The following is a 12174-nucleotide window of genomic DNA, read 5'->3' as shown; positions in this document are numbered from 1 at the left end:
ATGATAAGCTTGGGAATTTAAATATGTAGTTCAAAAGCGTACAAGTAACCGAGTTGAGTAAATTAACAATATCAAAGTTAAATAATATGCGATTATAAATTCTGCATTGCTGCAGATGAGGTCTTTTTTCTTAAATGATTATTACAATTAACTTTTCATACAATTTAATTACGTAGATATGGTTGAATCATGTTTCACGAATAAATATGTAGAAATATGTAGTGATGTGAAAACTGCCAGTTATTTAAATTTATGTCATGTTTTTATAGTCCTTTAATCCTCAGCACCTCAATGATATAGTTAAGGGTGGGTCCACTTGTAACAAAGTACAATAGGCAGGGTATGGTAGACTTGAATGCATCAGTACAGTACTACAATAGATATATTATATATTTGTCTTAAATTGATTTTAAATATTTTTATTTACTCAGAGGTTATGCAATAAAAATAATAGATTCCGATTGATATAAGTTTTAAAAATGTTACGAAATTAATTTATTTAAATTTATCAGTGAATCATTAGAAAAAATGTCAGATGCAAGTAAATTTCCAATGACTGAAATGCTTATGTGAAACCATCTCTACCTAACCCGAAAAGTGTAGTCCGAACAAGCATGGCCTGTCAGATTTATAAGTCATCATCATCGGGCAACGCAATGATTTGGCGACACGCCAACAGTTTGAGAAACAAAGGATACCGATTCAACCGCGTAACCTTGCCTTTGACAGTCAGGGTGGGTGACTAAACTTTGAGAGGCATACGTCATGATAATAAGAAAAAAATACCAATCGTTCACCTAGCATTAGATTTGTAATCTAATAAAACGTAGAAATTCCACCTTTGGGCATAGTATGGGATATATTTGTAGGTACCTGAAAATGCAGATGAGTAAATGCATACGAGAATGAATAATATGAATACATAGGTAGGTACATACTACATTTTTATTTTGAAACGGCTGGTTGGTTATCTATAACTCTACGTCTACAGCGAAATTATTAACACATAGTAAATAATAAACGTTCATTTTATCATAAATGCACAATATTTCGTCAGAAATTAATTAACAATGCGTTGTGTTTAGAACCAAGAATATACCTAGGTATATTAAGACAGATTTCTGACTGCGCGTTAAGACAGTTGCGCACAACCGTCAGTTCGAGTACTGGACGGTACGAGGTATGTACAGACAACACAAAAACATGTTATTATCAAGTTATCAAAATATTTAATAATTATTGAGAAATTTCCATGTATTTCTGGTACTTACTTAATTATGAAGTAGATTATAATATCAGCTTGTTGTTATGTATTTTCAAAAGCGAGACTTAAGACTCAAATTAGGTTATACATATTTTCTATAGTGTCGTGGGTCCCAGGTTCGAATCCTGGGTCTGGCAAGAAGTACCTACACAAATATTGTTTTTCAATTTGTGTACGAGTATGGACCTAATAGGTCGAGCAAGTGGCTGACATCCATTTCTCGGAAAAACAAAATCTGTTAATACAAACCTCCACTCTGCGGAGGCCCATATTATGATCATAATATTAGGATCGGACATGGTTGGTCAATACATACTGGGTGGACCTCACACCAATAGGTGGACTAATAATTATAACAAATACGACTCGTAACAACTTATCAGCCGATTTTTGTAAACGTTTGGAATACAATAGTCGACAAATGACTAACTTTGCCCTTGGTTAGAATTCTTGCTTTTTCGATGGCATTTTTGGTACCCACCTACCTAAGTATAAAAAGATTCGCAGCCACATAGACTGACAATAAAAATATATACATAGTATATAATACATAATATAAACTAAGTCACTTAGTCGGTGTATTTCACTAAATAAGATATTATTTTACTTCTAAATGCACCTACATCATAAGACTAGATAAAAATATATTAAATTCTTTCTAGAGGAAATTAAATCCATACTTATCTTATTCGCATGTAACGTATCTTTTAACATGCAATAAAAATCTCTACTTACCTACCACATTAAGTACCGAATAGGTACCTACCAACAAAGATACATCCAACTCGTTAATAAAACAATAAATAATTACTTATATGGAATTGCAAAGTTAAATAAACGTTATGCTTGCAACAAGAATGGGTGTACAATGTACGTACATAGTGTGTTTATCTCACGAATGCTCACCCTAAACTCTAAACCCTAGCGATAGCGCTCACAGAACGCGTCGAGCGCGCGAAGTCGGCGAATGCAGTGTTTATTCATAACCATAATCACACGTCTCTTCCCGCGCATTACCCTTCACTTATGTAATATGCGGCCCAAGCAGCACAAAATAAATATTATTACAGCGCCTCTCATAACAAAGCAATAAAAATATTATATTATTTCGGGGCTTGTAATTAAAATTTACGACGACATTATTCAACCAGCGATAAACTGAACACGCAATAAAATTAAACAATGATTCTCTGTTATTAAATAATTGCTTTTCGCCCGTCCATCGACAACGCCTCGAGCAGCGTAATTTTGGTAGCCGTGTTCAATGAATGGACTCCATTGTATTTTCTTTCATTCGTATCGCCGAGAAGCGGTGATTCGCGAAAAAACGATGATTCATGCGGCGTGCGCGTATAATGCGTCGTGAAATCCAGTGGGCGCTGGCGTATTTGATTACGTTGTATTTTCGTTGATTTACGCGCCACTTGTAGAAATTTTGCGCGAGCGCCGCACTCGCTGCGTCAATGGGCTTTATGCCCTAAGCTCACTAAATAGGTACCTTGCGTATGCGGGCGGTGAGTGTGGTCGCTCCTTAGAGCGGAATGCACAATCTAAGATTTCGTTCCTAAGGATAAGTCGCCGAAAAGCATGACTTAACTATAGACAATCCTGAGTATAGAGTTAAGGAATCCTTAACCATAGACTACTTTTGTTATGAACACGCCCCCTTCTGTATTACCATTTACCACTGACAGCTGCTGTCAAAATAAATTCGCATGTTTATAACACAGTCCATACACTCAAATTCATTTGGCATGTACTTGCAGAGTATTATTTTATTTTTATACGCCAGCCCGCAGAAATACAAAATACCAGATGAAGAATGACACTTGATGCTAGTGTTACCATGTTTAAAAAAAATCTTGTGGTGCCTGTGGAATCACGTATAATGACTTATAACGGAAACATAAGAGTATTATAATTAAATATTATTATGTATTTATAGTTATTGCATTTATAAAATGCAGTTGTCATATTTTTGTCATCGTTTAACAATTATAAAATAATTTACCTAATTTACCTAACGAGAATTTTTAAATATGGTATTATTTTCAATAAAAATGATCTTAACTAAGGACAGTGTTTCTGCATAGTGTTTTCTGCTAAGGAAATTTTAGTTATGACAAATGTTTCTGCATTCCGCTCTTAGTGAGATAAATCCACTACACCGAATTGCTATTCAAGAAAGATCTTACGACAAATTTTTCAGTTTCAGTTCAGTCATTGCAATAATGTTAGAAATTACAGTATAATGATGTAATAAGTGTGAGACATGGATGAATAAAATCACGTGTAAGTTATTCCACTTTGAATCTCATCAGAATCAATCCACTGCGAATTTGAAAACTCAAAACACAATAAAAAGTATTCCCACAAGTGGGTACCTATATCATTTATCTACCTATGATAATGTTTATTCATTGTTATAGAGCAGACATGGAGTCGCCATAAATGTTTAGCAAGTTGAAACTGGCGATACAGACAATATGAATATAGGTAGGTATATAATATAAAAAGCTAAGAGATAAAACACACATATTTTAATATTATTAATGTTAGGCAAGTATTTGAGTTAAGATTTAGATTAGAAAACGCAAGACAGAACTTGCGTTGACACAGATGCGACTGGTTATTTGTGAATGAAAAAAAAAACATGTTATACATTTAATACCTATATCTATCTATTTAAAAAGACAAAATACATAATACCCGTGTCCTCACTCAGAAGCAGAAGAGATGGAGCGTTGAATAATAATAATAATGGAGGTATCGATGATGGTGGAGGTGGACACATGGAGCAATCTATTATTTTCATTGTTTCCAAATGGGACGAACCGTGCCACGATACAAGTCAATGGCTTGGTAAAAAAAAACATTTTCAATAGATGGATCCTTCGGACTTGCCCGTGTCGACTGTTTCGTTCGACGTAGGTATATCACCTATATTCAAACATCCTAGTGCCAATCAATCTGGGAACATAAATTATACCTAGTTGTATTGCAAGTGAATTAAGTTTCTTTCTACAGGTAGAAACGTAGTATTGGATAGAGTACCTATCTACCTAGGTATAACAAATTATTACGGCAGGTAAACCGATTACTCATATGGATGAGGTATCATCCTTTATAATTAGACAATGAAGAATACTAATTATTTGGAAAACATCCCTTCGAATAATAGATGAAAATTTAATACGTAACTATCAGGGAACTCAGAATTGATATAAACATACAACACATACACAATTATCATTGTTGGTAGGTACCTACCTATTATGATGTTATTCTTATTACATACCATTAGTTTTCATGTACCCATGTATAATACCTACTTATAATGTTATTACAGTTTTCAATTTAAAAGTTTTTACGGCATACCTAATACAATAAATAAATTGAAATTGAAAATGTTTCAAAACACGCAGGAGTACCTACATAACAACAAAATAGAAATTAATATAAATAACTTTCTTCGGAGCGATAGATAACATGGCGTGAATGTACCTATTTATTATCGTGGATGATCCATAATCCATAACATTAATAAGTTATGAATTTTATAAATGGTTCCCTGAATCGAATTTGTAATAAGAAAATGAAACGTCAAAATTCCAATAAGCAACCCACATCATACCTAAAACACACCTCTCTGCCTATGAAAAACATAACGAGGAAAATATGTCATACAGTGTTTGGATAGAAATAGAACGAAATCTTGTTTACCGAGGAGCATCATGATATAATTTCCCAGGAAACACGTCATTAATGTTACTTTGAAAGTTCAAGAAAATTTGTGACAACCTTTCTTTCTGAAAGAACAACTCAAACCCGATAGGTAGATTTGTAAAGTACAGTACCTACGCAAGCTTCGAAGCGTATTATAACAAAATGTCACAGCCCATTTTAAATGTAACAAATATTATAAAACACATCCGAGTCCGTGGCATCTTGTAGCGCTAATTTGAAGAAGAATGTTTGATTCAACTCACTGCGTATTAGACATGTAAATGTCAGTAGAATATTATTGAAAAACAAGATGAAAAAGAACCACTACTAAAATGGAATCGCGTTGGTCGTGATGTGTAAGAAAAGAATAACATAGGTAATCAATTGACGCACAGTTTCGATTGAAAAACTGACAAGTAAATTCTAAATACTTGATTCAAAGGTAAAAATGCTACTTTTCAAATGGATTGAGTCCTTAATTTAAAGTAAAATATGTATGGATAGATATACAATGGCCCTAGCAACACCGCGGGATGTAGAAAATGGTATTAATTTGCAACAAAGAAAAACAGCTACGGCTCACCATTCCCGTTGTGTGGGGGCGGGGATTTTGCTCAGAATCTCTTGGGCTATAATATCACGCTGCTATACACGCGTTTTGTCCTTTTTGAATACATTATCAAACACTTTTGGCACCGTCTATTTAGACAAAGAGTGATTTCACTGCGCGACTACTTGTTTTTATTTAGTACTAGACTTCGCAGCGGACACAAGTAAACTGAATAGTCAGCTGTTGAGAGAGCCTTCCTGTGATTGGATAATCAATTAGAAAATCTTCATATGAAACGTACTAAGACTATCTGCAGCACGCTCTATATTTACAGCTGCCTCTTTCTAATATTGAAATGTACACCAACGATATGACCTTGAAATTGAAAATATGCAATAATTTTAAGTAAAATTAAGTATAAAGGCTATTTAAAAAAATCTCTTTAATAAAATTAATTGCTCAATGCGGCTTTTGATTCAGTTTTAGTAGTTAGTATTCGCTAATTTAGTTGTTTAAAAATAAAGCTATACTGTCAAAAGTTGAAACGTAGGTGCTTTCATTATCGGAATTCTATATTGATATTTTAGGGAAAGGAGTCTGATTGGTGGAAATACAGCTGTTCTGACAAACATCTGGAAGGCTTGTATTTTCTGTCACTAGAGCACGCCAGCTGTCAACAGCTGACTTGGAAGTGCTATATTCACTACTTTATAATTTATTATTGAAGCGCTATTGATATTCGTATTTCTTATTTGCCGACTACAAATTTTGTTGAATAAATGCACGTGACATTTGATTTTAATAAAACATTATTAATATTCTGCTTTATTTTCAAATAATAAATGTTTTCATCAAAGAGGATTAATTATATTTTATATAATAATATTATTATGTTTAGTACCCAGGTAGCAAAACGTTGAAACAATTCGGTCAAATAATTAAATTGATACCTTGCTGTTTCACACTTAGTTTTTGTGTATTCATTTAAAATATTTCCAGTGATTAAGACTACAAAAAGAATAACACAATGTAAATTATAGAACTATACACAAATCAATAACAAGCTACATAGAATATACGAGCAATGCACGATAAATGGTAAATACCATAATGACGTTATCATAGCAATTCCCAGCTGATCTTAAAATGGTAAACAAAGAAATCTACTTTACCAAGAAATGACAACACAATACGAAATTTTTTACGTAATAATATTATTTGTTATTGATTCTTCTCTACAGCATTTTTTAAATTGACCTTGTATTAATTCGTTATACTTAATAAAATTCAAAATTTAATAATTGTTTAGAGAATCTGTAGAAACTCAAAAAAACTATAAGTAGGTACCTAATGCAATAGATATTATATTTTTTTATCAACAATAAGAATAGATCTTTAGTAATCATACTTTGCCATTCGATATTGGAATTTATCATTCATAAATTGGTGAGTATGTAATTTAAATTCGTATTCATAATACATTATTATTAAGTATTGATTTAATTGCAACATTATATTATTGACGTTTCCTTTTATTTTTTCTGGCAATTTTAAATAGTCGGTTTCCATAGCAACAGAAATAGACATCACTATGATTATTTTTGAATCTCTTTCAGAGATGTCTGCATCAATCAACATTTAAGTTTTAATTATAACACTAGTAAAACTTAATTTAAGCGAACGAAAATGGCTCTTGCGAGAAATTTAATCGATATGGAAACAGAATTTCGCATTATGAATCAGGAAATGGAATCAAAAACTGTAGAACTGATGAAAAGGGCTGAAGATGTCGTAGTGAGTACCTAGTAATTAATTAGTTTTAATGTCTTCTCTTATAGGAACTATCGAAAATATTTTTTTCAAATCAATATTAGTTATCTAAGAACCTGCTGTAGACAAAAAATTACTGTTCTAATATGTTAATGTTTCAAAAAGTTTTCTTATAAAAGACAGTTAGGTAATTTTTATGACAGCTAATCTGATTTTTAATGTATCAATTGACCATCTTGTCATCATACAGTCTGCTAGATAATTTAGTTTGATTAAAAATGCCTAGTGTGTTATGAGAAAATAGTTAAACTATTAATTTTATCTTGATACAATAAAAAGTTTATGGTTATTCAAGCGTGAAGTCTAATTTGTCATATCTTATCTTGTGTTTGAAAATAAGTGTCCCAATTTAAAAGCAAGAAATCAATTTCTAAATCTGGGTCAGTCCTTGAAACTTGTATTGTACTTTAAGTAGAGTAGGTAATATTAATATGCATTGGTTTGCATGTGTAATGTTTATGCATTGAGTTAGCATAAATTTAAATAAAGTTTAAAAAAAAGAAATTACTTAACGCAAAAATAGTTTTATTCTCTGACAAATTTAATTTAATTAACGTGAAATAACCATTGTAATGATTATTAATAATGTGAGTGGTATTGTATGGCGGGAAGAGAGAGCAAAATTTTTACCAATAATTATTTTAATATTATTATTTATTATTATTTATTTATTATATTGAAAGTTTTTCATAAACACTTAACATATGCTAAATGTCTCATTATTGGACCAATATTTTTTCCGAATTTTAAATTATTCAAAACAAAAGCCTGAGACTGGCATTCTGTCTTCAAAGACAGGCGAATAAGTTCGCATTTTTTGAATGGCCGGCACTGTACGCCGGGCCATATCCATGAACTAGGCCGCTTTGGCACAGAACACAATGCTTAGGGGGAGTGTAATGCTACTAGAGACATCTAACAACAGATTATGAAGAGTGCAATTTAATACAATGTTATTTTATTTTAATTAATCTTTAATTCTAAAAACATTAGAAAGAAATATAAATATTTTTTTTAATTCAAAGATGTGTGGTATTGAACAGTTTCCACTTGTTATTATAAACGTTTTCAAATTATACACATTTTTATTTTCTAGAAAATATAATATTTTTAAAATTAAATACTTTTAAATGACAGTAGCGAAGACTCCATACTATTAGAATTCATATTATTTAATTCAAAGCCTACCTTCTTAAGAAAAATATTTTTTCATTGCCTATTAATATATTTAACATCTTAAGACGCGAACTTTTCCGTGAACGGAACGCCGCTCATACAAAAATGATGTCTTTGGACGTCCCGCTTTGAACGGTAAATGGGGGGGGGGGGATAAATCAATTATTTTAAACATACAAATATGTTGAACACACAACGACATATATTTGCGACATACTCAGTATTGAAACAGAATTCGGTTTTACCACTTGAAACGTAAATTGATTTTATTATTTTATTTTTGCAATAAAATTCTCGGCGTGCAAGGTACCGCCCCATACATACACCTACCGGCAGTAAAAAGGTTAAATAATGACTTAATTATTTTATATTCTACAAAAATTATATAATTTACCAACGATATGTGTCTGTCGGTATGCATTATAAATTGACTGACGGCTTACTTAATTAGACGGCCACATATTGGTACTAATACGTTAGCAGCTATTACACTAACGTCACCAACACAATCAAACAAAAGCTTCAACTAATTTTGTGCATTTCACATATACAACACGTACATAGGATTACACACGTAGGTTTTTTAAAAAAACACACATGCGCAATGTCAAAACCTGTGTCATACTATCACGTGACCGTAGGCTGTAGGTATTAAAGTCCGATAGGTCCTCTGGTGCTTACAGAGATGTAATTTTTGTAACATTCATTTCGGTGTGCCGGACCCGATAGCAAACAGTCTCGCGATTTAAATACCCGACTACCGTGATACTACGATATCCTAGCCTGAGTTCGAACTCGGTTGGGCATTGCTTTTTTTTAATATCTATTTTAGTGCCCGTCTATTTTTCATGTTTATTATAAAAAGGTTCTTTTCTAAATTTTTATTTTGAAATTGATACAATTAAAAACCATATTTTCTCTTGTCATTTGATTCCTCTTTGTTTTTATTTTTTATTAGGACGTTGGAAGCCATCTAGGGTACGAGGCCCCCTAGTGCATGAGGCCCGATAAGGTGCAATCAGTCCAATCACCCTAAGACCGGGTTTGGTATCAGGTCATGTTGAGACAGTCGTGAGGCATTCGCACATAGCTAGATCAAACATGATGTCGCATCTTCGTTATGTATTTCATTTTGTATTTCGACTATTTCAGAAATGTCAAGAAAACGCCGTCTATGACTTCATATCCCCAGAAAAAAGTGAAGACAGCGATTTCAAAAATAAATTTTATAAAATGAATGAAATCGATAAACACCCTGAAGATAATACGATGCAGTACTGCTGGTACTCCGACGATTCACAAAATAAACTAAGAAACACACAAGGTGCCACACGGTCACCCAAAATCAATAAAATGTTTTCACCGACACGGCGACACAACGACATGCATTCTAGAGACAACCACAGTAATCAAAACAGAAGCATGCTGAGTGATAACAAAACGGCGGATAAAAGGACAGTTCACGTCAACAGTCTGCTAGCCATTAAAGACCGGATCAAAGGACAGTCGATGTTTCCTGATATCTCGAAACCGAATAGATGCGGTTCAATGCCTGATTTGAAGAGTATTTCTAATAATTGTACAATAAGCAGTGAATTACAGGAGAATGTAAATTATTTTACATTTGATATTGACGATTTTAAAGGTAGCATAATATATATTTTTTTTAAAGAGTATTAATATATACCACAGAACAGATTTATAAACAGAATTCAGATTGGCTATACCCCAAAACACTATATTTTGAAACAGGGTTTTGAATGTGTGAGTGTCCTACGAAAATGAAACAAACATTACAGACATGCAATAGTGTGTGTTGTAACCTACAAATACACAAATATTGAATGAGTGTTAGTATCGTCAGAACGGACAAGCTTAGAATGACATATTCTTGTCACGTGTTTAAGTTTATTCCATATTCTTCCACACTCGAGATCGGTTGCCTGTTACTCTACACCCGTTAGGTATTTCAGTTCCCTGATTTATACACACTGTGTATTAAAGGTGAAATTGTCTAATATGACTGCTTTTCAGCAGAATCAGGAGAAGATTAATTTTAGACAGCTTTGTATGACAACTTCTATGTTTCTGTGTGGAATTTAATGATTCAGATGCGTTTATTCAACTGATCTTTTTCCTCATTCACACTTGTATGCAGTGTGATTAATTTGACATTTTATTAAAACCACTGATGAGAAAAAGTTAAAATTTACAGGAGAAGCAAAAAAACCGCTTTATAAACATAAAAATATATTGATTTATCTAAATATTTGGTAATGGAAGACTCGTCATAGTCCAGTGTTTGTAATAGCTCCGGTGTGACGACTACATAATTACATTGGAGGTATTATGGTCTCATTAAAATGAGACATGTAAAAAAATGACCAGAAAATATCCATATCGACAAAATTGTCACATCAGAGGTTTTAACAACTCCTTATTCTATTTGTACACAGCACTATAACAAAGAAGTATTGTTTAATAGCCTGAGCAGGGTTTCAGACCAGATGCCGATGAATCACTTTTCTATGTAAATTCAAATTTTGCTATTGCAGATGATATGAATTTTGAGTATGATGTTGTGAATGAGAACCAAGAAGAAGAGGATAAGACTGACGATGATGAAGATGACAACATTGAAAGGATTATGAAAGCCCTGGACGACCAGAAATCCTTTAACAGAGCACTCGATAACCTGATGAAGAGAAAGGATTCCATTCGAACCAACGGTAAAGAACTAACTAATAATTTTCATTGACTAGCTAAATGAAAGCCTCCCAAAATCTTCTCGATTCTACATTGCTGTGTAATTCCTTCAAACTTCTTTAGTGGGTCCAAATATTATGTTTGTCCAACGATGATCTCATATTCAGTTTTTTTAACATAATTTCTTGACTCAATAATCATTGTTCAAATATCTGAATAATTTCAAATGAGAATGAAATAAAATAATATTTAAGTAAGGTTAGGTTATATTATAATATGTATACTTGACTCCCACTGTGACCGAGTTGGTAGAGCAGCAATCAATGAATCCGTGAGTTGCAGGTTCGATCCCATAACAGAGCAAAAAAAAAAATATCATTTTTGATCCTGTGCAAGGACCCAATAGGCGGAGTGAATAGCTGAGAACCATTTGACGTAAAAAGAAATCTGTTATCATAATCTCCACTCTGTGAAAGCCCATAAGCTCGGCTTAGGAGCGATAATGATAATTCACTTCACACTTGACTATTGATATAGGTACTATAGTAGATTGGTAAATCCATTCTTCAGTTACTTAATCGATATCCCAGTCAATCCAAAACATCATTAAAAATACTTACCTACACGAATGTCATAATATTCTTATCCAATTTCACTGCACATAGGAGAATTATTTACAATTAATGACAATCAAGCCAACAATAAATGAATAATATGTAAAAATATTGTAATAATAGTGGATCACTTAGCATTTCTTTTACTTCGCACATAAGATTGCATGAAAAGTATTTTTCCCACTATATTAAACAATCATTATATATTTAAAAAAAAAAATCCCCTTTATTTGTAATTTTCCATCCCGTTAATGTTAAATCGACAGTGAACTGTAATTATAGATGCCTTTACTTCCAAAATGGTGTCT

General features: G+C 32.6%; 1 protein-coding gene across 5 annotated transcripts in view; it reads right to left on the bottom strand.

Moving 5' to 3' along the window:
- atos (atos homolog atossa) overlaps positions 1-5770 on the bottom strand; it is a 108876-nt gene extending 103106 nt beyond the window's left edge. For all 5 annotated transcript variants that reach the window (XM_085942537.1, XM_085942539.1, XM_085942538.1 and 2 more), the window contains exon 1: positions 5574-5770. Coding sequence is in view for 2 of the 5 variants with exons in the window: in XM_085942535.1 (XP_085798661.1) it covers positions 5574-5576 (3 nt within the window). In the remaining 3 variants the exon portion in view is untranslated. The remainder of the gene's footprint in view (positions 1-5573) is intronic.
- Between the last annotated feature and the right edge of the window lie 6404 nt (positions 5771-12174).

This window comes from Rhyacophila brunnea, unplaced genomic scaffold (assembly GCF_057557595.1).
Source record: "Rhyacophila brunnea isolate RB1 unplaced genomic scaffold, BYU_Rbru_1.0 scaffold_15, whole genome shotgun sequence".
NCBI classification, from domain to species: domain Eukaryota; kingdom Metazoa; phylum Arthropoda; class Insecta; order Trichoptera; family Rhyacophilidae; genus Rhyacophila; species Rhyacophila brunnea.
The sequence above is the reverse complement of the archived record's forward strand: the minus strand, read 5'-3'. Positions and strand labels throughout refer to the sequence as shown.